This window comes from Capra hircus, chromosome 19 (genome assembly GCF_001704415.2).
Source record: "Capra hircus breed San Clemente chromosome 19, ASM170441v1, whole genome shotgun sequence".
In the NCBI taxonomy this organism is placed as follows: Eukaryota; Metazoa; Chordata; class Mammalia; order Artiodactyla; family Bovidae; genus Capra; species Capra hircus.
In genome coordinates, this window is record NC_030826.1 from 4,749,709 (window position 1) to 4,777,668 (window position 27,960).

Genomic DNA, 27,960 nt, shown 5'->3' on the forward strand with positions numbered 1-27,960 from the left:
TTTATGTCCTTCATTTTCATTTTTGTTCCTGAAGGATACTCTCATTGGATGTAAGATTCTGGGCTGATGGTTCTTTTCTTCTAGCAGTTTTTAAACGTTGCTCCAGTGTCTTCTGGCCTAAATGGCTTCTAATGAGAAATTAACATTCATTCCAGTTCTTGTTCCTGTGTTGACTCCGTGTTACTTCTTCCTGTCTGTGCTTTGAAGAACTTTTCTTTTTTCTAATTTTAAACAGTCTGATTATGATATGTCTAAGTGTGGCTGTCTTTGTTTTGCTGAATGTTATTTGTTTCCTGTGGTTGTCATAAAAACATTACCGCAAGCTGGGTAATGGAACTCACCTTCTTAGAGTTCTGGGGACTAGAGGTCTGAAAGGAAGCAAGGCGCCTCCTCCCAGGACTCTGAGGGGAGGAGTCATTCTTCCGTCCTCCACATTCTGGGGAGCGTAGGCACTCCTTTACTTCCGTGTCTTGTGGCCACACACTTTGCTGTCTTTCTCCATCTTCACTTTGCCTTCTCCCCCGTGTTTCTCAAGTCCTTCCCCAGATCCCCATTTTCCTATTTTAGGGTCATATATTCTTGGATTTAGTGCCCACTCAAACATCTCAGTTCAGTTCTGTTCAGTTCAGTTGCTCAGTCGTGTCCGACTCTTTGCGACCCCATGAATCGCAGCACGCCAGGCCTCTCTGTCCATCACCAACTCCCGGAGTTCACTCAAACTCATGTCCATCGAGTCGGTGATGCCATCCAGCCATCTCATCCTCTGTCGTCCCATTCTCCTTCTGCCCCCAATCCCTCCCAGCATCAGAGTCTTCTGCAGTGAGTCAACTCTTCGCATGAGGTGGCCAAAGTACTGGAGTTTCAGCTTTAGCATCATTCCTTCCAAAGAACACCCAGGGCTGATCTCCTTCAGAATGGACTGGTTGGAGCTCCTTGCAGTCCAAGGGACTCTCAAGAGTCTTCTCCAACACCACAGTTCAAAAGCATCAATTCGTCAGCGCTCAGCTTTCTTCACAGTCTAGCTCTCACATCCATACATGACCACTGGAAAAACCACAGCCTTGACTAGACGGACCTTAGTCGGAAAAGTAATGTCTCTTCTTTTCAATATGCTATCTAGGTTGGTCATAACTTTTCTTCCAAGGAGTAAGCGTCTTTTAATTTCATGGCTGCAGTCACCATCTTGGTCTTATCTAAATCCTGTGTTGAATGTTGGTACTTTGATTTTAGCAGGCAGACAGCCTAGTGAAGTTTATGCTGCAGTTTCAGCCTGCCTTCTGTGTGCTTTCGTTCTGATGTCAGTTAAATTTTCAAAGCCGTTGAGTGTTACTGAGATGCATCCCACACGTGTGCCACCCATTTGTCACTGTAAGATCTGGACAGCAGGCTGTGTGTTCATTTCTCAGCATCTTTAACCCACTGCAGTATTCTTGCCTGGAAGGCCCCATGAATGGAGGAGCCTGGTAGGCTACAGTCCATGGGGTCGCAGAGTGGGACACGACTGAGTGACTTCACTTTCACTTTCACTTTCACTTGGCATTGATTGGGATCAGCCATGGATGCATAGATCAGGGTGTAAGCCCAGGAGTTCATAAACAACTTAGAGGTCATTGTCCTGAATTCCTCTGTCTTTGTGATTTCCCTGATTCTTTGCCTTCCTGGGATTCCCTTTTTGGTCTCTCCAGTCAAAAAGCTGCAGGTTTACTGTGTCATGCATTTCCTTGACTATGCTTGTCATGGGGACCAGACGGCAGGATAGAAAGGATAAAGGAAACAAGGTTTTGCCTCATCCTCTTGGGATGATCACGGTTCCCCTCTTAGAGTGGAAGTTGCCTCTCAGAGGTTTAAGCCCCTCTCGGTCCCCGTTGCCTCTGCTGTCCCTGAGGCCACCTGGGGATTGCCCGGGGATTAGAGTGCGAGAAGGAAGAGGAAGAAAGGGCCAAGGCTTGCCCTGCACACTCTGGGCACTAGGCTTTCCCTCCTGCTCCTTGAGTGAGAATGCGCGTCCTCCTGGAGCTGTGTGTCCTCCCTGTCCAGCTGGGCTTTAGGCTGTACTGCATGCCAGTCGGAAATACCCAGAGGGGCAGAACATGGTAAGTTCACCAGCAATTCATTGATGTCCCAATTCTAGTCTTCTTTCCCAATTCGCTTGTAATTAATATTCACCTTGCAGCTCTCAGATATTTGCCCCATGCCTTCTGTCCAGATTTTATAGTGGCATTTGGTGAAAGAGACAGGGCAAATGTGTTTACTCCAACTCCAAACTGTGCCCCATCCTAACCTCTACTCTGCCTTGCCTTTCATCCTTTAGAAGTGATGGGGTGGCAGCTGCTCTGAGCCGAGACTGAAGGCGCTGCTGTGACCGATAGAGTGCGCTCCGGGGTCTCGGGCTGCCGCTGCCCAGCCCCAGTGCTTTGTCTTCATTCTCTTTGGCGTTTGGGCATTATGACCTGGTGGGCACCAACACCACTGGCAGTTGTTCTATAAAATTAATACTTCTGTGCAGTCTGAAGGTGCATTTGGGGTATTGCTTTTAGACCAGGAAGGTCATCTTTTTGCACTGTGTTCTCACTGTAGGGTAATCATGCTGTATTATCACACTATCCTAGGTTTGCCCAAAGGACCAGCCAAAACCTCGCCTCAAGTCATACATACGAGAGTGTAAGTAATGAAGGCCTTCCCGGGCAGTGCCCCCAGGGAGCAGATTATCATGCTAAAATGGAGCTCCCAATCCTTAATTCTCAAGTTCTGCTCAAAATTTCTTCATAAGGTGTTAATGAAGCCCTTGTTAGGGCTTTTCCTTGTTGCCTCTTTAATCATTTAAGATAAGTATAGTCTCACTTCCATTAGAAAGATAGTAAAGGAAGAGAATTCCCTTGGAACTGTTTCTATTTGCTATCTTTGCTCTCTTTCCTCCCATCCTCTGACGGACTTCAGTCAGACAAGTTCTCATCTCAGCCGTCTCGCGGGCTGAGCTCTTGTCAAGGTCACTGGAGACCTCCCGATGACTGACTAGTCCTGCAGTGCTCAGCGCTCATCCTACCTGATCAGCAGCAGCTGAGGCCAGCCACCTCCTCCCGTCTGCACACGTGCTTTCAGACACCACTCCCTTCAGGCTCTCCTGCTGCTCTCTTCTGCATCCCTTTGCTGACCTCTTCTCTACTGGCCTCTCAGTGTTGGAGACCCTGGGAGTCAGGCCTCAGATTTCTCTGCCCACATTATTTCCTCTCTGGTCTTTTGGTCTCGTATCAAGAAGTACCACTCAGACTCTGAGCACTTACAAGTTGTTTCCAGTCCATACCCCTTCCCCATGTGCAGAACTCCCATTTCCACCTGTCACTTCACATCTCCCCTTGCTTTCTTTCAGCCTCAGCTCCCGATGTGCTCCTTCGGCCGTCTTCCCCATTCTGTAAATGACCAGTTTCTGTTGTTCAGGTCAAAAACCTTGGGAAACTGTGCTTGACCTTTACCATTTTACCTTTGCCTTCAAAATATATGTTATCCCGCCACCTTTTCCCACCTCCCTTTTACATCCCAGCGCAAGCTACATCAGATGGGTACTGCAATGGCCTCCCGCAGGGCTGCTGTTCCAGCCTCCACCTCCCTCTCCACCCCCACCCCATCATACAATCTGTTCTCCAAACAGAAACCAGAACAGATCTTTTTTTAAAATAAAGTTTATGTCACTCATTTACTCTAAAGCCACCTGTGGTTTTCTGACTCCACTTTATCAAAGCCTGAGAAGCCGCTCTGACCTCTCCCGTTGCCTCTCCAGCTGTACGTCCGGCCCCTCCCTTGGCTGACTCTGCTTCAGCTGCACTGGCTCTGTCTGCTTCAGAGCATATGACCTGTGTTCCCTCAGATAATCACAGGGCCCACAGGGCTCTGCTCCATGTCCCCAGTGGTGAGGCATTCTCTTGACCAGGTCTGACAGATACACTTTTTTGTACTTAATGGTTTTGCCTCTTTGAGGCCAAGGTTTTATATTCAGTGTGGGACAGGAGACTCTGGACTGAGCCGTACATTTCTGGCTTTTGTTTTTTTTTTAAGCAATATGTTTTATTTAAGTTTACATTTAATGTGGGAATTAAGGTGCAGGGAGCATGAAACCAGACAGAACAGCAGTAGGTTTTATAAAGGGATATTACCTTAAAAACTAAAATAATAGTTAACCATTAGTAATTCTTATCTGATTGAGAATATATGATTCTTGGGATAGTGCCACTTGGAAGGTTAGGAATCAAAATCATAAAAGCTTAGAATGTTTATTTGAACGTGTGCTCTGCTCTCTTCAGTTTCTGGAACATTCAAATGCAGTATTACTGCAGCCAGTTAGCCTACAGACCGTTCCAGCAACACCATCAAACCAGAGACTGCCACCTCTGCCTAGCAATCATCCAGGTACTTAAGACCTTATTATCTGCACCAAATAAAGAAACTTACAAGAATAGATGGGTCTGCTAGAGATTTATTGGTGACTAAAAACAGATATGCAGAGAGAAGAATTAGAGTGCATTTGCATTTTCAGCTACATGAGGTAAATTTAAGGCAGATTTCATTATGACTGACTGTTGCTGTTGTCACTAAGTCACGCCCGACTCTGCAGCCCCGTGGACTGCAGCCCGTTGGGTTCCTCTGTCCGGGGGATTTCCCAGGCAAGAACATTGGAGTGGGTTGCCGTGCCCTTCTCCAGGGGATCTTTCCGATCCAGGCACATCTCCTGCATTGGCAAGGGGATTCTTGACCGCTGAGCCACACGGGAAGCCCCGTGACTGACATGAGGAGACTGTGCAGGTGCTTGTGTGGCACTGAATCCTGTATTCTGAGTGCTGAGGTGAACGAACCTTTAGTCCGAGTCTGGGCGCCCGTAGACTTGTACTGGGCAGTAGCGCTGGGACACCAGTGTGCTTGTTCCTGGTTGTCAAGCGTTCATTAGGATCTTCTGTTTGAAGTCAGAGTCAGAGAGAGTATTAACTGTGTGTATCTCCTCAAAAAGCACAATGTGTGTTTCCTTTTGTTGCCTACAGCGATGACAAAGAACGATCTCCAGCCACCCAATTACTGTGAAGTAATGGAGTTTGATCCCTTAGCTCCTGCTGTCACCACAGAGTAAGTCATTTACAGAATGATTATTTTTTTGTCTTGGTTCCCTTTGGTAGCAGAGCTCACAGGGTTTGGTTATACATTTAACTTTGTTCAGGCCTTAGCAGAAATCAATGACCTTATATAAAAGTGATTTATGAGATTTTGTGGTGGTTGTTGCTCTTAATGTTGGTCTTGTCATTCTTGACCTTGTGGCTTAAAAATAAAAACACTGGGGTTGCACACTAAGAAATAAGCAGAACCATCATGTGCATTAGTGTATTCCTTATAGATGCCTTGGAAGAAAGTCAGATTCTCTCCAGCTCGAGACAGGCACTATTCACTGATTGATGACTCTTAAGTACCACGTTGATGGGGTATTTTAGTTGTTCTTTGACTAATGCCAGAAAAAAACTTACATAAGAACTTGTTTTTAATCTTCACTATGACAACTGTGTGCTTATTAATGTAAAAATTACTTTTTAACTTGGAATCCTTAAAGCAGTATTATTTTGTGATTTCATATTGGTCAAGTGCATATAAATATTTATGGGATGGTAGCCTCATTAGTGGAGTAGGGAATAGCAACGCAGTCCAGTGTTCTTGCCTGGAGAATTCCACGGACAGAGGTGCCTGGCGAGCTACAGCCCACAGGGTCAGAGAGTCAGACACGACTGAGCACGCACACACAGTCTCATTGGTTTTAATATGTTTGGACTAAAGTTACCTCCAAACTTGTTTAAAATGATTAAAGCATTTTCATAGAAATGATTGTTTAGAAACTAGCAGCCTACAGGCTGTATCTTGCCTGCAACTGTGCTTTGTTTGACCTATGTGAATTTTAAGTATGCACATAAAAATTAATTGCCAAGTTAAAAGATGGGATATTTCACTAACTTTCTGAACCTCTGGATGCTTTTTGATATTACAACAATGCCAGGCCTGCATTTTTACATGCTAGCAATAGTTTGGGGCTGCGCTGTCTCAGTTCACCAGGCCCCCCACATACCTTCATCTGATCTGCCTGACATGTGTAGGCATTTGTGTTTTTCACCCTGACCCCCTGGTTCACACCCTCAGTGTAGTGATGTTTTGGAATGATTTGTAAGTGAGTGAAGCAGGCCTGCAGAACCTGTCTCATCTTAAACAGGCAGCCACTATGCAGTCCCAGGCTTATTATGATAAGCTTAGGAGTTCATTAAATATTTTTTCCTAACAGGATTGTGAAACTTTCATTCTGCTTGATAAAGTATCACTGAATATGTTAGTGCTTTAAGGAATTAGAAACTGGTTAAACTAGGTATGTTGTCTCAAGAATGCATGTTTTTTTAATCAGTTTCTCCAAGCAAATAGGAAGCAGATTATAATTAGTTAATTATGAGATAGTTGTAAGTAGATGTGGTGGTATAGGAGACATTAAAGGTAAGAAATAGCAAGAAGCTGGAGAGGTGAAGTTCTGGAACTCCCTACCACTTTGAAAGCTCATGACACTTTCATATTGTGGTGCTGGAGAAGACTTTTGAGAGTCCTTTGGACTGCAAGATCAAACCAGTCAATTCTGAAGGAAACCAACCCTGAATATTCATTGGAAGGACTGTTGCTGAAGCTGAAGCTCCAAAACTTTAGCCACCTGATACAAAGAGCCGACTCACTGGAAAAGACCCTGATGCTGGGAAAGATTGACGACAGGAGGAGAAGGCAGGAGAGGATGAGATGGTTACATAGCATCACCAACTCAATGGATATGAACTTGAGCAAACTGGAAGATACGGAGGACAGGGAAGCCTGGCATGCTGCAGTCCATGGGGTGACAAAGGGTCGGACATGACTTAAGGGCTGAAGAACCACCACCGGCACTACAGTTCTTACTTTCCGGGTGGTAGCGTGTCTCAATCTCTTTAAATGTTCCATGAGATCCAGGGAACTTCTCCCTAAGGAAAAGCATAAAATCTTACATGAAAGTCCTGGGATTATCACATCACTGGTTGTCCATGAACCCCAAGTGAAGAATTTCTACTCCAGCAGAACATAGAGTACTTATGAATATACATATACATACACAATTCACTCATTTGACATATGACTGAAAATTAACTAGGTACAAGGGGAAATGATTGGTGCCTGATTTATAATGTTGAACCTAATGGAGGGCAAATCTAATAAGGAGGCAGAAATTAAATCAGCAGGCGAACATGCATTTGCAGTTAATAGTATGAAAGATATTGACTTGACAATATATAACAGAAAGAACTGACTTAATTGGGGGTTAGAGAAAGCCTGAGAAGTGACATTCAAATTAAGACCTGCAGTTTTTAGTGTAGTGACAAGTTTGGGAATCAGTGTTGCAGGCCCAGGGGGAGAGAAATGGAAAAGTCAGGAGCAAAGAGAACAACACGGAACCTATTACCAGATGTGGAAATCGCAGTCTGGAAACAAAAAGAAGGGAGTGCACAAATGTGATGAACGTCGCTGAAGACAGACAAGGACTCAACACTAGATAATGGACTAAGTAACAGATGATCATGAGTGATTCAGTAGAAGTTGACAGGGACAGGGCAAATCTCAGTGCATTAAAAAGGGATGAAGTAGACGGTGCACAGGCAGCTTACAAAGAAACTTAAACACGAAGGATTTGGGAAAAGTGGTCTGGCAGCTAGAGTATTACTGAGGCAATTAAGTAGACATGGGATAAAAGACTATATTATTTTATAAAATGGGAAATGCTGGAACATCTGTGAATCCTGAGGGATAAAATTTAGTAGAGAAGAAGAGGTTGAAGATTCAGGGAGGGAGTCTGAGTGAAGTGTTTAAGAAGCCAGGGGTCATTAGATAGGATCATAAAAGTAGATGATGGTGCAGATGAAAAGAGACTTGAAGATTTGGTGATGGGAACATCAGGTTTCCATGTAAAGACATTTATTAAGATAGGAGGTTTTTCCGACTGAGAGGAGGGGCATCATAGATTTGAGTAGCGTGAAGGAGGTTGAAATACTTCCGTGGAAAATGAAAGACAAAACAGAGAAACATTAAAATTTCTGGACCGTGCTGGCACTTCCTGAAGTTAGCGATTATGTCTTAAAAGTGCTTTGATTGTTATGAGATTCTTTTTCTTAGTCATGTGTTGCTATACTGTGTATATTAATGCCATATTTGTAGGTATAGATATATTCTATCTATAGACATATGTTAAGGCAAATGAAGATTATCACAGAAGAATTACTATATACAAAGTACAAAGATGACAGTGGTTAAATAAGCTGGAATATTAATTTCTAATGTTGAAGCCAGGGAAAGCTGAACAATTCTTGCTTTTTTTTTTTTTAAAGCAGAAAGCAAGCTGTCTAAATTTGAGCCATATTTCTCATTAAATTATAAGACGGTTATATAAGATACATATTTGTAAGATGCATGGGAATAGCAGCATTAAGATCTAAAGTACTTTTTATAATGTAAGCTTCAGGGAAGAGACCTTTGTTTTTATTTATTGATACAGCCTCAACACCTAAAATGGCACCAGATTTTTGGTGTAAGATGATGGCGGTTAACAGCCAAAATAGTACATTGAAATTGATCCATAACCATATTTATCAATTTACCATGATGACTTGTTTCAGAGCTATTTATGAAGACATTGATGTTCATCACCACAAAGGAGCGCAAAGTCACAGTAATTGTTGAGGTAAATTCAACTCCCACACCTTACATTCCACAGGATTTCAGTGTAGCTGTCACTGTCTACATTTATGACTTACGCTTTGTAAGGGCCATCTCAGTCTGACAATTTGATGAGTGAAGTGTTACCCAAGTTCCTATGTCACTCAAATTGTAATGATCAACGATAGATTCTTTGTGACCATGTTAGCTAAAAATTATAAATCTTGGGAATGCAGAAATTGGTTTATGGTAAAAAAAATATTAATGCTAACAGCTGATCAGTAAAAAATTCTTAGCAATAGAATCAGATTTGTATTCTGTGTACAGTTAATACTTGCTGACTGGGACTGGTAGAACCCATTTACTGTTATTCTAGGTTGGTCTGGATTCTGTTGCTTTACTAATCATTCCATTCATTTACTAATAAATGCACACAGCCACCAATAACCTATTAACCATATTTATTCCCTGCACACTTCCCTCGTGGAAGTAGTACATTCCCACCTTTCCTCTACTTGACTGTGGGTGTCTGTTTATCAAGGACTGGGGAAAGAGAGGAAAGGACGGAGATAATTGACTCTTCTTTTTATTCCAGGTGGAAATGGATGACCAGTTCACTAGCAGCATTATGGGTGCCAATTTTCCAAAAGGTGGACCCTGTCCAGCTTTGAGACCCACAAGTTAAAACCTTCCAAAACATCAAAACCACAGTGGAATATTTTTCCTCTGCATTAATGAGGTTTAAACAGAAGAGTCACAGTTCCAGAGTAACATATATGGTTCCTGACAGCAGCTTAAGCTTTATCTCAGAAGAACTTGGTTGTAATATACATTCCCTTAAAACTTAGGCAGAACAAAAATTCATGGTACTGAGGCCAACCATGTTAAGTGTAGCACCTTATGTTTTCACAGGCCTTCCTACATTTAGAATCATCACAAGAGATGGGGTAAGAGTAGATGAAGACTGTTTCAGTATAAAATAATTGTTAATAAGTCAAAGCATGACATGGAAAAACTCTATTATTCAGGAAGAATACTTGAGTGCCTTTATTTACCTAAAGTTGAATGTAAAAGTCAATTTGCACTTCTTTATAAATAACACTCTTATTTAGAATTATAAGTTGTGAAAGCTTTGATGATTGTAGTTCAACTGTATTTCAGGTTTACCCTCAAGAGGTCACTGGATTCTACATTGGTTGCCTTTAAATACAATTCTTTGTAACACTAAATGGTTGTTTTTGTCTTTTTGGAAGAAAGTCTATTGGAAAACATTTAGGATAACTTGTATTTTCCTTTGTCACAAGTTATGACGACAAATGACTTACTATTAAAACAGTTCAAGAACTTTTTCTTTTTTTTTCAGAAGAACTTCTAATGTTAGTAAATCCTCACAATCCCACTTACAATTTAAAATCTGGGGACTTGGAATTACCACAAGAAATGCTAGAAGCCTACTAGATATACTTAATGCATTTTATTTAAATTTCATGGTACCAGACTTTCAAAGTACTTATTTAGTACTCTGAATGTAAGATAACCCTAGAGTTTAAGGGACAAATACAGTCAGATTTGAAATAAAAATGTAGTCTTTGGGTAAGCTGTTAGGGCTCAGTGATTACTCTTTTGTTTTGAGCTTTTAAAATAGTGACTGTTTGTAATGAAAATAACCAGTTATTTGAGAAATAATAATAAAAGTTTATTGCTACAAGTACGAAGTGCTGATAACCTAAAAGGGGAGCTGAATCAAGTTTCTGCCAACATACATGGTTTCGAACTGTCATACATTTTAAGTAGGATAAATGAATTGGGAAGAAAAGAACCATCAGTAGATAACATTTAAAACAGAAGGCTTCATATTAGTTTAAATACTTCTCTGAGAAGACAAGGTGCATGATTTTTTAAAAATCACAAATTTGAAGCAGGACTTAATTGGTGATTTGAATTATAGCCTGGGACTGCCAACTTATGCCCCTCCTTTGCTTCAAAAAAAGTATAAGAAAGAGTGATGAGATCAACATTCACCATTCTTGGATCTTCAGCAAATTCAGGATCAATGTAGAAAAATACTGGCATATCTACTTCCTCTTGTGGATTAAGCCTTTGTTCTTCAAAGCAGAAGCACTAAAAGTTATAGAAAAGTATTCATTAGTATTTCTATTCTGCTACCTAGAATAGAAACTGTGCTCCATTTATTGGCTATAATAAGCATACTGTTAATTAAATCTTTAAATTCTATGATAGGATAACAGCATCTTTCATCTCTGATTGACTTTTGCTTTTAAAGATCGAGAATCAGCAAATTCTTCTAATCTTAAAAAAACTGATATCCATATAGTTTGGCTCTCAACCGCTGCATAATTATTATAAGCAATGAAAAAATAGTTTGAATTTTAAAATAAATGAACTTTCAAAATTTCGTATCTTCTAAAAAAACACTGCAGTAAATTTATTACCAAACAATCTCAGGTACTTTGATCACATTCTGTAACATCTGCATTCAGTTATACCTGTATTTTATTGAAGTACTGTCCAGCTTCAAATGGTACAACATTGTATGTAGAAATTCCGATTACTGGTTTGTCAGTAGGATTCTTAGCTTTATAAAACGCCAGTGCTGTCTCTCCTGGCACTACCTGTTTTAAGGAAAATACACATTATCAACACTTTAAATCTTACAAATCTGCACTCCATACTAAATTAGTCAGTATTTTCATTTCAGACCATAAGACCTAATCTAATTTTAAGAGTCAGCAAAATAAATAATGAATGCTACCCAAGAATGTTTGACCTTCAAATGCAACTTGCCTGTCAGTGGAGAGCCACTGCTCTATCACGCGTACATTACGGACTGTCCTCTTGTATGTCTGAAGTCTTGAAGTGGTAATCTGCAGATGAAGTTATTTAAAATGTGTCCAAGAACAGCCAAGTCTAACTTCTTAACACTTACCTGGAATATTATATAAACTGACTAAAGATTCTGTTTAGAAAAAGGCTTCCCTTCTCTGGTGACTCAGACGGTAAAGAATCTGCCTACAGTGCAGGAGACCTGGATTCGATCTCTGGGTTGGAAAGATCCCCTGGAGAAAGAAATGGCTACCCACTCTAGTATTCTTGCTTGGAGAGTTTCATGGACAGAGGAGCGTAGCGGGCTACATACAGTCCACGGGGTTGCAAAGAGTTGGACATGACTGAGTGACTTTCACTTCACTTTTTAGAGAACGTTACCAACCTTAAACTTAGTTTACAACCAGAGTAAATTATATTTATAACCAAAGTAAAATTGACTAGATAGAAGTTTTATTTAGCCGAAAAGCACTAATACTTTTCTTTTGAGAGAAAATAATGGATAGAATAAATCGCAAGCTTTAAAGTACTTGGACGCTGACTAGTGTCCTAGGGATGCTCTGCCACATGTACCAGATTAGCCACTAATACCTTGTACACTACTATGTGACTGGAATTGATACTCAAAACCACGATCTTTAACACCCTCAATCACTGAAGAGATTCAGTCAGGATTACTAACCTGGGAAAGCACTGTCATTCATAGAGTTTTCCAGTAAGAGTTACACTTAAATTTTTCTGGCTTATTCCTCAGTTCATGAGGTAATTTCAGCTAAATCCTCTAGGCAAGATGTTAGGCAACTTTCAAGGTGCATAGTCTTTCTGGGCTAGAATATAACTTTTTAGCATGATTACTTCAAAAATCCTTAAATTTATTTTAAGAGATATGGATGCGCTGCTGCTGCTGTGTCACTTCAGTCGTGTCTGACTCTGCGACCCCATAGACGGCAGCCCACCAGGCTCCCCTGTCCCTGGGATTCTCCAGGCAAGAACACTGGAGTGGGCTGCCATTTCCTTCTCCAATGCATGAAAGTGAAAAGTGAAAGTGAAGTCGCTCAGTCGTGTCCGACCCTCAGCAACCCCATGGACTGCAGCCTTCCAGGCTCCTCCGTCCATGGGATTTTCCAGGCAAGAGTACTGGAGTGGGGTGCCATTGCCTTCTCCGAGAGAGAGGGGTATTTTGATGTAAACCAGTAAACTACTTTCCAGTGTAACCAATGTTTTCCAACAGTTTCCTGTATCATCTCTGCTGCTGCTGCTGCTAAGTCACTTCAATCGTGTCCGACTCTGTGACCCCACAGACAGCAGCCCGCCAGGCTCCCCCGTCCCTGGGATTTTCCAGGCAAGAACACTGCAGTGGGTTGCCATGTCCTTCTCCAGTGCATGAAAGTGAAAAGTGAAAGTGAAGTCGCTCAGTCATGTCTGACCCTCAGCGACCCCATAGACCGCAGCCTTCTAGGCTCCTTCGTCCATGGGATTTTCCAGGCCAGAGTACTGGAGTGGGGTGCCATCGCCTTCTCCGATATCATCTCTACCTGGGGTAAACAAGTTTAAGTGTTAGTCACTCAGTTGTGTCTGACTCTTTGAAACCCCAACGACTAGCCCGCCAGGCTCCTCTGTTCATGGGATTCTCCAGGCAAGAAAGAATACTGGAGTGGGTAGCCATTCCCTTATTCAGGGGATCTTCGTGCCCCAGGGATCAAGCCCGGGTCTCCTGCATTGCAGACATTTTTTACTGTCTGACGCATCGGGACAGCTGTTCCTACTCTCAAGATTGGTGACAGAGAACTTTTTAGTGAACTCTTAATATGATTCTAATAAAAATAGGACATTTTCCATTGCTCCAGAGTGACTTTTATTATGACGCCATATAACTTAAAAGAATATTTTGTTGCATTAAATGTAGTGCACTGTCAAAAAGTAGTCTGTGGGAATAGAAGAATTACAGTAATGGAATCTGTCAGTATTCTGAAATTAAGTTTAGATGAGTGTTTCCTAAATTGTGAAACAGTAAGTGATGAAAGAATCAATCTTTAAATTGGAAAAAGCAATCTTTTAAACATTGTTTTAAGTACTTACATATATTTCTGTTTGCTGAGGTCTAAAGTTCCACTGGAGACTTGCATGCACATCTGCATTAAAGGTGATTTTAATGATCCGATCCTTAACAGGTACCATGTTTTCAATCTGGTCTGATGCATGACCTGCTACTGCTGATCCTCCAAGTCCAGTAGTCTAGGAAAAGATAACAAGGCATAATATGCTATACAAAAGTACAATAGTTTTAGGTGCTGATGACCTATTTACTGGATGAAACAAAATTTTAAAAATAATAATCCAGTAGTAGCAAGGTTTACATACTATCACTGACCATTTCCTATGAATGTGCTAATGATTTGACCACTTTTTGGGTGTCAAGGGTCTATGTATGTTAAAGTCATATTTTTCTGTAATCACCTGGTTGTAAAAATGATCAAAAATGAATCATCTGAAAGAGAATGGACTCTGCACTGATAACAGAGCTCTGAATTTTTAGCTGAACTTTTCATTAAACATCTTTCTCCTTACTGCTAGTATTTTATAACTACTATTATGAATAGAAATAAAATATACCCACAATGCTGTCATTTCAATAAAACTATTTAATTCCATTTTCCACATTCTTATCTGGTCCTTTTCTGTATCATAACTTTTAGTGTAAGATTAGTTTGTAAATTCACTTCTATAGTCTGCTTTCCTCAAGCATCGTTAAGTATTTTGCCATGTTGGTAAAATGTTTCTGTAAATGTTTTCTGTATTTTTTGGTACTGTACAGCTTTTACATAGTATCATCAGTTAATCAGATCTCTTTGGTCACTGAATGGACTAATCATAAGGCATCAGGATAATCTGTATCTGACACTTCTTGCCTATCTTTATTGCTGTTACGTATTTCCTTATCAGAGATGCTTAAAAAAAAGTCCTTACTTCCAGGGTCATCATTCTTCTGATGCTTGAGGTTGCCAGAATTCTGGTCTCCGGATAATTAATCTGTTACTATACTGGGAAAAAAATACCAAATTTGAGGCTATGAAAGACTCCCAGCAAAATACAGTACTACTACCTCAGCTTGTTAAACAAGTCAATCAGCTTCACTAAACTGCCACGCATTATGAAGCTACATTATAACCCTACAAAACACATCAGAGGGCAAGCCTTTATTTACCCTTGTTTAATCAGAGGGCAAGCCAATTCTTCTGTTCAAGAAGGCTACGTTTTAAGATGTAACTTGTTTCTGAAGAACCTGAGGCACTTGAATGTTTTCTTTCTGACAGTCTTTGAATACAGTCTTCAAATTAGTGTGATGATTTGCAAAATTAAACAAGAATAGAAAAAAGGCCCTGAAAAGAAAATGTCCTGTGCTCCAGTCTAGTTCTGTCACTAAGTAGCTCCAAAAACTCAATTTTACTTTCTTTGGGCTACACTTTCTATACTCATAAAATGAGCTCGGTGTATGAAGTGGTTTACATAATCCCTTATTTTTGGCTCTAAAGTTCTGTGATTCCAAAAATTAGAAGATGTTCTTTTGGAAGTGTCACTACTGAACATCCAACGGTGATTTAAGTTTAGGATTGCAAACCACAATAGATTTTTACTTTCCTGCCCTGCACTTTCACCCATGTGAATGAAATTTGTCATTTCAGTTTGGGGCAGGGTTTCTCAATCTTGGCACTAAGGACACTTTGGATAGGATAATTCTTTGCTTTTTTGGTGGGGGTGGGGGAGGGGTCTGTTCTCTGCAGGGCTGGATGTTTAGCAGCATCCCTTAACCTCTCTCTACCCACTAGGCAGCACCCTCCCCCTGCACCTCCCAGGTTATGGCAACTAAAATGTCTTCAGATATTGTTAAATATTCCCTGGAAAATAAAATCACCCACCCACCTCCCCCGTCCATGCCCCATGGTTTGGGGAGATCTACACTAGATGTTTTGGATTCAGTTCTGTTTATGATTTCATCAATGGTAGTTTGGGGATTCATGCTTGGTCCAGGCTAGCTTGTGATGAACATTAACTCACATTTTACACTCATCCTCCAGCAATCAAGCCACTGCCCCTCCCCATATAAATGCTGATATTAAGAAACTAACAAGTCCTTTAGATTCTGGTTTCAATATTATTGGTGACTCCGATGTACAGCAAAGTTTGGGAACCCGCTATTACTCACTTAGTGAATGAACCCAAAGTGTAGCTCTCATTCATGGCACGGTTTTAAAACAGAAATTCCTGGACCCTACCCAGGTCTCCTAATCAGAATCTCTGGGGTAGGGAAGCCCTGATATGTTTAAGAAGCTCTATGGGTGACCTAATGCCCAAAGCAGCAAACTGCTGCTTAAGAACTTAGCAGAACATGTGTATGTAACAGATGAAGTAGCCCTGTGCCTGCGGTTCCCAAACATTAAGTCTGCATCACAATCTGCTAGGGAACTTATTAAAATACACATTGCTGGGCCCTGCCCGCCAGAGTTCCTGATTACACAGTTCTGGAGTTGGATCCAACAATCTGTACTCAAGTTCCCCCTCTCAGGTAATGATGCTGCTGCTCGTGGGAGGGTCTACCCTTTGAAAACCACTGCACTAGAGTTTCTGATCTAAAAAGGAGCCCGGAGGAAGGACATTACAGTTACATATTAACAAAGGGGAAAAGCCTCGAAGTCCTAAATCATCTATACAAAGTCCTAAATCACAGTAGTTTGTACAGATAAAAAGCTACTCCCAGTTTAGGCAGAAGTAGCAAGCAAACTCCCGTTTCCAGGCTTAACCTTTGCACAGAACCTGCATGTGTTTCACAGAGGGAATGTATGAACATAAATTACATTTTAAAAGCAGGCAGGCGTGTGAGCAGCAGGACATTGCTGGATACAGGAGTGTAGACTGCAGACCTTTCGGGTGGTAGCTCTGAGAGCAGGGAATTTCACTCGGCAGTGGGGTACGGGCAAGAACACAAGAGCTCGAGTTGGACCGGCAGCTCTGTCACTAGCTTTCTTGAACTTCAAGGCCCGTTTTCCTCGGGGAGGTCATTTCGGACAGTCCTCCACCGGGCCCCGCGGAGCCTCGCGGTCTAGGGAGCCGCCCCGGCCCTCCGCCCCTCCAGCAGGGCCGCCGGGCGGGCCGCGCCAGCCCTACCTGGCAGTAGAGCCGGTAAAGGGGCACGGCGGCGTAGGACGCGCCCAGCATGCCCACCGCCGCCGCGGCCACGTAGGTGAGGACCGTCCTGTTCCGCCGCCGCCAGTCCTCCTCCTGCGAGCGCGTGTAGGGGTTCGTGCTCTTCGGCCGCCGAGCCGGCTGCTCCGCCGGGCTCGGGCGCCTCCATGTCCCAAGCCGCCTCAGCCCCTGCTCAGTGCCCGCCGGCCCGCTCCTCCCCGGCCGGAGACACGGCTCTGCCCTCTCGGCAGCCCGGGTTGGGCGCCCAAGGTGGCTCCAAGGCCACCCGCAGAAAACGACGCGTCTCCAAGCCGGACGCCAGAGCCCTCCCATGACGCCCGGAAAGCGCGCCCGCCTGTCAGGGGCAGGGGGCCGGATCTCGCGAGGCCTCCTCGGTCTCGCGAGCTCTGGGTTGAGCCCGCCGCTGCCTAGGCTACGGTTCTCGGCCGCTTTTGCGGTCGGGCTACGGAGGCCGGGTGGCCGGGTAAGTGCGCGATTTTGTTAATAACTGTTCCTCCCACTTCGCTGTCCTCCAGTATTTGTTTAACTTACTTTCAGGGAAACGCCTCGCGCTCCTCCGCCTGCACTCCCTCATCACATGGCTTGTGTCCCTGAAATTTCCAGCCCCCAGCAGGCTTTGTCTCGCCCTGGCGCGGCCGTGTCCCGCGCGGGCCCTTGGTGGCCGGTCCGCTATCAGTGTCCTGGGTTTGGACAGGGAAGCCTTCTTGTGTCAACCACAGCCCGCTTGGACCCTGGCACACCTTTATTTTCTCAGCTCCTGGGAATCGGCTTCTGTTGGTCTCGTGTCCCTTAACCACTTGTCCAGTGAAAATTAACCAGTTCTGGGGCGAGAGAGACGTCGTCAGACTGGTTTTTGAGAGGATGGTGACCGGGCTGTGAGGATCGTTTAAGGAGGGGTTGAAGGGAATGGACTGCTTATCTTGAAAAATAAACGCACGGGAGATGTAATAGCTTTTTTCAGTTGTCCTACAGACCAAACTGGGGCGGAAGGCATAGCCGATTTTGCCGTAGCATCTTGCAAGGAACTATGAGATCAGATTCCGAGGTTACACAAGTCTTTTTTCAGTTGTCCTACAGACCAAACTGGGGCGGAAGGCATAGCCGATTTTTCCGTAATGAAAGGAAGCATCTTGCAAGGAACTATGAGATCAGATTCCGAGGTTACACAAGTCTAGATTCACCCGGGTCCTCACTGTGGCCTTGTGTCCTTAGGCCGGTTGTTTGACCTCTTTAAAACTTATCGGCCTTACTTGTAAAATAAAAATCGTAACAGTATATATGAAGATATGCATGTGAAGTGATTTTCACAGTGTAAACATTTAGTGAACGTTAGTCTTTACTGCTAATGTCCAGAGTAGTTATAATTATCCCCATTTTGTGGATGAAAAAACTGAAATCCTGAGAAGTTATATGACTTCAAATCATTCAACATTTATTGTGCTATTGTGGGCCAGACATCGTTCTACCTACTGGGGCTATAGCACAGAGAAAGTCAAAGAAGATCAGTTATAGAATGTGTCCTTTTACTGAAGGGACTCAGGAGAAAGGCAAGTAACAGATACACAAGAATTTCAGATAACAATCAGTACAGTGTGATTGAAAGTCAAGAGGAGGGGCACTAAAGAAAGGTCTATTTGAGCCTAGTCCTGGGTGATGATAAAGAGCAACCTACCAATGACAATTCTAAGTCATGCTAAGGCGATTAGGCAAGAAAGAGCTACTTACCACTGAAAAACAAAAAGGAGGCCATTGTGAGCTGGAGAAATGGGCCAGGTAATAGTGCCTTTTAGGCCATGTCCAAGGTTTATATTTTTTAAAATTTACTTTTAACTGGAGTATCCAGGGTTTGTATTTTATTCTAAAAATAATATGAAGCTTACAAGTGAAATCTGATTCACATTTTTAAAAAGATACTGGTTTTGGAATGGAGAGTGGACTAAGGGGAAGGGAGCAAAAAAGAAAATAGAACAGTTAGGAGGCAATTGCAGTAGTCCAGGTGAGTGATGATGGTCACCTTGAAAGAGTAATTGATTAACTTGTGGTCACATGGCCAGAAAATTACAAACAAAAAATAAATAAATAAAAAGTATCTTCTGACTCTTCTGCTTTGCACAAAAATTTCAAGATTCTTTCATTCTGAAAATTTATTCTTGTGTTATGAGAACATTTGCCAGTTTTTTTTTTTTTCATCTGTAACTACCTTAGTTCTTACACCAGACTGTCATCTCTTTTAGGTTGAAAACGTGTCATGTTTTAAATTCCTTACAGCATAGACTCAAACCCCATGCAACTGTTAATGTCACTGAAACCAACACAGCATTCCCTTTGACCATTCTTTTTTTCCAGGCAACCCTTCAGTGTATCAACAGGTAGCAGCATAAATTTGTCAATAATAATGTCTTTGTTTTGGATTTTTATTTATAATTAGTTGCAAATGAAATTACTCTTTTCCGAGGTTCAGTAATCTTGGTAGCAGTAGAGCAGTATTGACTGCAGTTTTTAAGTCATTCTGCTAACTAATGCTAAGTAGTGGCTTCTACCATGAATGAAATGGGGACACCTTAGGCAAGGCTAGTGTAGCCCTTTCCTGCAGGGAGAGATGTTTATTTCAAACTTAAAACATCAAGGACGGGACTGACATCTCAGACTTGGCACCTTTAATTTGTAATATCATTTTTTAGCAATAAATAATTGAATCTTATGAACCCTTTCTACTTACCTATGATCATGTCCAATTTTACGTAGTAGGTAAAATAGTAGGTTATTTTTCATATAAACCATTTAGGAGAGGTGACAGTTGAGTGAAATAGGTGAAGGTAGGAAAAGAAGGAAAAATGGAAAAAAAATGGTTTGATAGTCATAATGTTTTCTTATCTGATTATTGGTTTCTTAGGCTTTCTGAAGATGCAAAGATTATAAAGATGTGTCGTTTTTAAAATTCAGTTTGTAATTACATTTTTTAGTATCTTTACCATGTGTTTAGTATGTTTACTGTGTTTATTATGTTTTCTGCTTAGTGCACAATAGTGGCATGAAGTTCTCTCAGTAAGTCTTAATATGCTAGTTTCTTATTTCCTGGCAGCTTCCTTTAAATAACATGTTTGAAAGGCTACTCCATTTAAAAGTTCTTGAATAAGTTTATATGATTGTCAGTTAAGGTGAAATGAAAACAGAAGTCATTTATCAGTAAAAGGCATTTTTTTTCATATTTTATTTTATTATTATTTTTACTTTACAATATTGTATTGGTTTTGCCATTCATCAACATGAATCCACCATGGGTGTACATGTGTTCCCAATCATGAACCCCCCTTCCACCTCCCTCCCCATACCATCTCTGGGTCATCCCAGTGCACCAGCCCTAGGCATCCTGTATCATGCATCGAACCTAGACTGGCGATTTGTTTCTTATATGATATTACACGTTTCAATGCCATTCTCCCCAATCATCCCACCCTCTCCCTCTCCCACAGAGTCCAAAAGACTGTTCTATACATCTGTGTCTCTTTTGCTGTCTCGCATACAGGGTTACCGTTACCATCTTTTAAATTCCATATATATGTGTTAGTATACTTTATTGGTGTTTTTCTTTCTGGCTTATTTCACTCTGCATAATAGGCTCCATTTTCATCCATTTCATTAGAACTGATTCAAATGTATTCTTTTTAATGGCTGAGTAATACTCCATTGTGTATATGTACCACAGCTTTCTTATCCATTCATCTGCTGATGGACATCTACGTTGCTTCCATGTCCTGGCTATTGTAAACAGTGCTGCAGTGAACATTGGGGTACATGTGTCTCTTTCAGTTCTGGTTTCCTCTGTGTGTATGCCCAGCAGTGGCATTTTTTTTTTCAAGTAATGGTCTTCAAGATCAGTACCAGCCTCATGGGTTTGTGAACTATGCAGTCAGTCACACAGGGCCTTGCTCTTAAACAGGCCCCTTACTTAGTTGGACCATGTACTTAGTTTAATGCTCTGCTGGCACTATTTTGAAGTTGTTAATAATTTTTTTTTTTTTACAAGGAGCTTTACATTTTCATTTTGTACTGTCCCCTTCCCCCAGATTGATTGTATCTCAGATGACCTGACCAACATTTTGACATAATTCAGGCTAGAGTTCAGTCAGCCTACCTAGAGTAAGCAAAAGTTAAAGATAAGAGATAAGACAAAAAGCAAATGCAGATCTTTTGAGAATAGTCAGATTGTATGAAATAAGATCAAGCAAAAATTCATATTCCTTACAATGACCCCTAAGATTCTAAGACCCTACCTGCTTCTCTGACTTCATTTTTCTCTCCCCATCCACCATGATACCACCACACTCTTTGCTCTGTAAACACTCCAAACTTTTTGCTGCCTGATACCTGTTCTCCACCTGAAATACTGGGTCCCTCTTTTGCTCCTGGCTCATCTATTATGTGGATCTTAGCTGGAATTTAAATTAACTCTCCTCTGTCTAGTCACATATGATCTGTTGCCTTTCGGTATCTGAAACTAGCTCATGTTTTTCCCGTTTTTATTATCTCCCAATGGAACATGTATATGCCATTAAAGCAGAGGCCTTGGCTTGTTAGGCATACTGTAATAAGCATTTAGCACAAAGGGGAACATAGGATAGCATTGCTTACCAATCAGAGGGCAGTCAGTCTCAGGAAACCTGTGTGAGCAGTGAGCTGTTAGTCTAATGATCTCCTTTCAAGAAGCCTAGGACTGCTTCTTTGAACCAATTATCTGCTGTTTCCCACTGGTTTGGGCTGTGGCTTGCATGTTGCTATCCTTGCAACTCCAAGACAAATGAGTTTCACTGCTGATGGGCTTCAGTTTAGTTCAGTTGCTCAGTCATGTCCGACTCTTTGCAATCCCATGGACTGCAGCATGCCAGGCCTCCCTGTCCATCACCAGCTCTCGGAGTTTACTCACACTCATGTCCATTGAATCAGTGATGCCATCCAACCATCTCATCCTCTGTCATCCCCTTCTTCTGCCGCCTTCAGTCTTTCCCAGCATCAGAGTCTTCAGCTCTTAGCATCAGGTGGCCAAAATATTGGAGTTTCAACTTCAGCATCAGTCCTTCCAATGAATATTCAGGACTGATTTCCTTTAGGATGGACTGGTTGGATCTCCTTGCAGTCCAAGGGATTCTGAAGAGTCTTCTCCAACACCACAGTTCAAAAGCATCAATTCTGCAGTGCTCAGCTTTCTTTATAGTCCAACTCTCACATCCATACATGACTACTGGGAAAACCATGGGTTTAACTAGGTGGACCTTTGTTAGCAAAGTAATGTCTCTGCTTTTAAATAAGTGGTCTAGGTTGCTCATAACTTTTCTACCAAGAAGCAAGTGTCTTTTAATTTTATGGCTGCAGTCACCATCTGCAGTGATTTTGGAGCCCCCCAAAATAAATTCTGTCACTGTTTCTGTGTTCCCCCATCTACTTGCCATGAAGTGATGGGACCAGATGCCATGATCTTACTTTTCTGAATGTTGAGCTTTAAGCCAACTTTTTCGCTCTTCTCTTTCACTTTCATCAAGAGGCTCTTTAGTTCTTCTTCTCTTTCCGCATAAGGGTGGTATCATCTGCATATCTGAGGTTATTGGTATTTCTCCCAACAATCTTGATTCCAGCTTGTGCTTCATCCAGCCCAGTGATTCTCATGGTGTACTCTGCATATCAGTTAAATAAGCAGGATGACAATATACAGCCTTGCTGCTGTTGCTAAGTCGCTTCAGTCGTGTCTGACTCTGTGTGCCCTCATAAACGGCAGCCCACCAGGCTCCCCCGTCCCTGGGATTCTCCAGGCAAGAACACTGGAGTGGGTCCTTCTCCAATGCATGATAGTGAAAAGTGAAAGTGAAGTCGCTTAGTCGTGTCTGACTTAGCGACCCCATGGACTGCAGCCTACCAGGCTCCTCAGTCCATGATATTTTCCAGGAAAGAGTACTGGAGTGGGGTGCCACTGCCTTCTCCAATATGGCCTTGACATACCCCTTCCCTGATTTGGAACCAGTCTGTTGTTCCATGTCCAGTTCTAACTATTGCTTCTTGACCTCCATACAGATTTCTCAGGAGGCAGGTCAGGTGGTCTGGTATTCCCATCTCTTGAAGAATTTTCCATAGTTTATTGTGATCCACACGGTCAAAGGCTTTGGCATAGTCAGTAAAACTGAGGTAGATGTTTTTCTGGAACTCTCTTGCTTTTTTGATGATCCAGCAGATGTTTGCAGTTTGATGTCTGGTTCCTCTGCCTTTTCTGAATCCAGCTTGAACATCTGGAAGTTCACGGGTCATGTACTGTTGAAGCCTGGCTTGGAGAATTTTGAGCATTACCTTACTAGCATGTGAGATGAGTACAATTGTGTGATAGTTTGAACATTCTTTGGCATTGCCTTTCTTTGGGACTGGAATGAAAATTGACCTTTTCCAGTCCTGTGGCCACTGCTGAGACTTCCAAATTTGTTGGCATATTGAGTGCAGCACTTTCACAGCATCATCTTTTAGGATTTGAAATAACTCAACTGGAATGCCATCATCTCCATTAGTTTTGCTCTAGTGATGCTTCCCAAGGCCCACTTGACTTCACATTCCAGGATGTCTGGCTCTAGGTGAGTGATCGCAGCATAGTGATTATCTGAGATGTGAAGTTCTTATGTATATAGTTCTGTGTATTTTTGGGGACTCTTCTTAATATCTTCTGCTTCTGTTAGGTCCATACTATTTCTGTCCTTTATTGTGCCCATCTTTGCGTGAAAAGTTCCCTTGGTATCTCTAATTTTCTTGAAGAGAACTTTAGTCTTTCCCATTCTGTTGTTTTTCTCTGTATCTGCATAGACCACTGAGGAAGGCTTTCTTATCTCTCCTTACTAATCTTTGGAACTCTGCATTCAAATGGGTGCTTGGATTCTTGAAAATCTAAGAAAAGAATGCAGCACCTAGGCGAATATTGCCTTTGGGTAGAAAATAAAGGAGATAGTAAAATAACCCTTTGATCAATCATTTGTATCTTGATTTCCAGAAACCTTTCTGCCATTTTAAAAAGATCAGTTAGTCTCCCCCAGGGAAGGGAGTCCTTCCTGCTCTCTCCCAGTGTTCTTAAAGACCCTTGCCATCGTGCAGTGGCGAAGTGAAGGGAAGTGAAGTGAAGTGGCTCAGTTTTGTCCGACTCTTTGTGACCCCAGGGACTGCAGCCTACCGGGCTCCTCCATCCATGGGATTTTCCAGGCAAGAATTCTGGAGTGGGTAGCCATTTCCCTCTCCAGGGGAACTTGCTGACCAAGGGATCAAACCTGGGTCTCCTGCATTGTTGGCAGACACTTTACTGTCTGAGCCACAAGGGAAGCAGTGGCTAGGTCATGTCTAACTCTTTGTGACCGCAGCATGAACTGCAGCATGCCAGGCTTCTCTGTCCTTCACCATCTCACGGAGTGTCATGTCCATTGAGTTGGTGATGCCATCCAACTATCTCATTCTCTGTCTCTCCTTTCTCTTCTTGCCCTCAATCTTTCCCTGCATCAGGGTCTTTTCCAGTGAGTTGGCTCTTCACATCAGGTGGCCAAAGATTGGAGCTTCAACATCAGTCCTGCCAATGAATATTCAGGGTTGATTTCCTTTAGAATTGATTGCTTTGCTCTCCATGCTGTCCAAGGGACTCTTAAGAATCTTCTCCAACTCCACAGTACAAAAGCATCAGTTCTTCCTGATCCAACTCTCACATCCATACATGACTGCTTGAAAAATTGTAGCTTTGACTAGATGAACTTTTGTTAGCAAAATAATGTCTCTGCTTTTAACATGCTGTCTAGGTTTGTCATAGCTTTCCTTCCAAGGAGCAAGCTAATTTCAGTCACCATCCACAGTGATTTTGGAGCCCAAGAAAGTAAGGTCTGTCACTATTTCCATTTTTTTCCCCACCTATTTGCCATGAAGTGATGAGACTGGATGCCATGTTCTTCATTTTTTGAATGTTGAGTTTTAAGTCATCTTTTTCACTCTTCTCTTTCACATTCATCAAGAGGCTCTTTAGTTCCTCTTCACTTTTTGCCATTTGGGTGGTGTCATCTGGATATCTGAGGCTGTTGATTTTTCCAGGCAATCTTTTTTTTTAAGTTATAATTGTTTAATTTTTATTATATTATGATGCTATTGTCATGAATCACACATTCTTTTTCTTATTTTTTTATTGAAGGAAAATTGCTTTACAGAATTTTTTGGTTTTCTGTCATACATCAACAAGAATCAGCCAAAGGTACACCCATGTTCCCTCCCTCCCATCTTCTTCCCGATCCCAACCTTCAGCCTGTCACAGAGCCCCAGTTTGCGTTTCCTGAGTCATACACCAAATTCCCATTGGCTGTCCATTTTACATATAGTATTGTAAATTTCTTTTTTTGTGTGTGTGATTTTATTTTTATTTTTTATTTTTTTTTAAATTTTAAAATCTTTAATTCTTACATGCGTTCCCAAACATAAACCCCCCTCCCACCTCCCTCCCCATATATATGGTATTGTAAATTTCTATGTTACTCTCTCCATACATTTCCCCTTCTCCCTCCTCTCTTCCCCCCATGTCCATAGGTCTGTTCTCTATGTCTGTTTCTCCTTGGCTGCCCTGAAAATAAATTCATCAGTGCCATCTCTTTTGTTCAGTTCAGTTTCTCAGTCGTGTCCGACTCAGTCATGTTGCAACCCAGTAGACCGCAGCACCCCAGGCCTCCCTGTCGATCACCAACTCATGGAGGTTACTCACACTCATGTCCCTCCAGTTGGTGATGCCATCCAACCATCTCATCCTCTGTCGTCCCCTTCTCCTCATGCCCCCAATCCCTCCCAGCATCAGAGTCTTTTCCAATGAGTCAACTCTTCACATGAGGTGGCCAAAGTACTGGAGTTTCAGCTTTAGCATCATTCCTTCCAAAGAAATCCCAGGGCTGATCTTCAGAATGGACTGGTTGGATCTCCTTGCAGTCCAAGGGACTCTCAAGAGTCTTCTCCAATACCACACTTCAAAAGCATCAATTCTTTGGCGCTCAGCCTTCACAGTCCAACTCTCACATCCATACATGACCACTGGGTAAACCATAGCCTTGACTAAGCGGACCTTAGTCAGCAAAGTAATGTCTCTGCTTTTGAATATGCTGTCTAGGTTGGTCGTAACTTTTCTTCCAATGAGTAAACGTCTTTTAATTTCATGGCTGCAGTCACCATCTGCAGTGATTTTGGAGCCCCCCAAAATAAAGTCTGACACTGTTTCCGCTCTTTCCCCATCTATTTCCCATGCAGTGATGGGACCAGATGCCATGATCTTCATTTTCTGAATGTTGAGCTTTAAGCCAACTTTTTCACTCTCCTCTTTCACTTTCATCAAGAGGCTTTTTAGTTCCTCTTCACTTTCTGCCATAAGGGTGGTGTCATCTGCATATCTGAGGTTATTGATATTTCTCCTGGCAATCTTGATTCCAGCTTGTGCTTCTTCCAGCCCAGCGTTTCTCATGATGTACTCTGCATAGAAGTTAAATAAGCAGGGTGACAATATACAGCCTTGACATACTCCTTTTCCTATTTGGAACCAGTCTGTTGTTCCATGTCCAGTTCTAACTGTTGCTTCCTGACCTGCATACACATTTCTCAAGACTCAGGTCAGGTGGTCTGGTACTCCCATCTCTTTCAGAATTTTCCACAGTTTATTGTGATCCACACAGTCAAAGGCTTTGGCATAGTCAATAAAGCAGACATAGGTGTTTTTTTTCTGGAACTCTTTTGCTTTTCCCATTATCCACCGGATGTTGGCAATTTGATCTCTGGTTCCTCTGCCTTTTCTAAAACCAGCTTGAACATCTGGAAGTTCACCATTCACGTATTGTTGAAGCCTGACTTGGAGAATTTTGAGCATTACTTCACTGTCATGGGCCTTCCCTGATGGCTCAGAGGTTAAAGCGTCTGCCTGCAACGTGGGAGACCTGGGTTCAATCCCTGAGTCGGGAAGATCCCCTGGAGAAGGAAATGGCAACCGGCTCCAGTATTCTTGCCTGGATAATCCCATGGACAAAGGAGCTTGGTGGGCTACAGTCCATAGGTTGCAAAGAGTGGGACAGGACTGAGTGACTTCACCTTCACTTTCAATTTCACTATCCTGTGAGATTAGTGCAGTTGTGCGGTAGTGTGAGCATTCTTTCTCATTGCCTTTCTTTGGGATTGGAATGAAAACTGACCTTTTCCAGTTCTGTGGTCACTGCTGAGTTTTCCAAATTTGTTGGCATATTGAGTGCAGCACTTTCACAGCATCATCTTTTAGGTTTTGAAATAGCTCAACTGGAATTTCATTACCTCTACTAGCTTTGTTTGTACTGATGCTTCCTAAGTTCCACTTGACTTCACATTCCAGGACGTCTGGCTCTACCCAAGTGATCACATCATCATCGTGATTACCTTGATGGTGAAGATCTTTTTTGTACAGTTCTTCTGTGCATTCTTGCTACCTCTTCTTAATATCTTCTGCTTCTGTTAGGTCCATACCATTTCTGTCCTTTATTGTGCCCATCTTTGCATGAAATGTTCCTTTGGCATCTCTAATCATCTTGAAGACATCTCTAGTCTTTCCCATTCTATTGTTTTCCTCTATTTCTTTGCACTGAACACTGAGGAATGCTTTCTTATCTCTCCTTGCTATTCTTTGGAACTCTGCGTTCAAATGGGTATATCTTTCCTTTCCTCCTTTGCTTTTTGCTTCTCTTCTTTTCACAGCTATTGGTAAAGCCTCCTCAGACAGCCATTTTGCTCTTTTGCATTTCTTTTTCTTGGGGATTGTCTTTATCCCTGCCTCCTGTACAATGTCAGGAACCTCCATCCATAGTTCATCAGGCACTCTAGCAGATCTAGTCCCTTAAATCTATTTGCATAGTAATCTAAGCACTTCCATTGCATAATCAGAAGGGATTTGATTTAGGTCATACCTGAATGGTCTAGTGGTTTTCTCCACTTTCTTCAATATAAGTCTGAATTTGGCAATAAGGAGTTCATGATCTGAGCCACAGTCATCTCCCGGTCATGTTTTTGCTGAAATTGTATAGAGCTTCTCCATCTTTGGCCATCTCTTTAGATTCCATATATATGTGTCAGTATGTGATATTTATATTTCCCTTTCTGACTTATTCACCTGTTTAATAGAGACTAGGTTGC

The 27,960-nt window shown here is 42.1% G+C and overlaps 3 protein-coding genes across 4 annotated transcripts in view; 2 read left to right on the top strand and 1 right to left on the bottom strand.

Annotated features, from left to right (window-relative positions):
* Positions 1 to 9,965, top strand: part of TOM1L1 (target of myb1 like 1 membrane trafficking protein) — a 62,334-nt gene extending 52,369 nt beyond the window's left edge. Inside the window, exons 12-16 of one of the 2 annotated variants that reach the window (XM_018064072.1) lie at positions 2,610 to 2,661; positions 4,296 to 4,401; positions 5,028 to 5,109; positions 8,697 to 8,761; positions 9,332 to 9,965. In XM_018064072.1, the coding sequence (XP_017919561.1) occupies positions 2,610 to 2,661; positions 4,296 to 4,401; positions 5,028 to 5,109; positions 8,697 to 8,760 (304 nt within the window). In that variant the 3' untranslated portion in view covers position 8,761; positions 9,332 to 9,965. The remainder of the gene's footprint in view (positions 1 to 2,609; positions 2,662 to 4,295; positions 4,402 to 5,027; positions 5,110 to 8,696; positions 8,762 to 9,331) is intronic. The other variant, XR_001919665.1, reaches the window with a different exon arrangement.
* Positions 10,363 to 17,149, bottom strand: LOC102175794 (cytochrome c oxidase assembly protein COX11, mitochondrial). Its single transcript, XM_018064073.1, has 4 exons — positions 16,744 to 17,149; positions 13,660 to 13,815; positions 11,244 to 11,369; positions 10,363 to 10,857 (listed from the first exon to the last, which is right to left on the bottom strand). The coding sequence occupies exons 1-4, from the start codon at positions 17,092 to 17,094 to the stop codon at positions 10,642 to 10,644; spliced, it is 849 nt and encodes a 282-aa protein (XP_017919562.1). The 5' UTR covers positions 17,095 to 17,149; the 3' UTR covers positions 10,363 to 10,641.
* STXBP4 (syntaxin binding protein 4) overlaps positions 17,171 to 27,960 on the top strand; it is a 230,976-nt gene continuing 220,186 nt past the window's right edge. The window contains exon 1 of the mRNA XM_013971768.2: positions 17,171 to 17,245. The gene's annotated coding sequence lies outside the window, so the exon portion shown is untranslated. The remainder of the gene's footprint in view (positions 17,246 to 27,960) is intronic.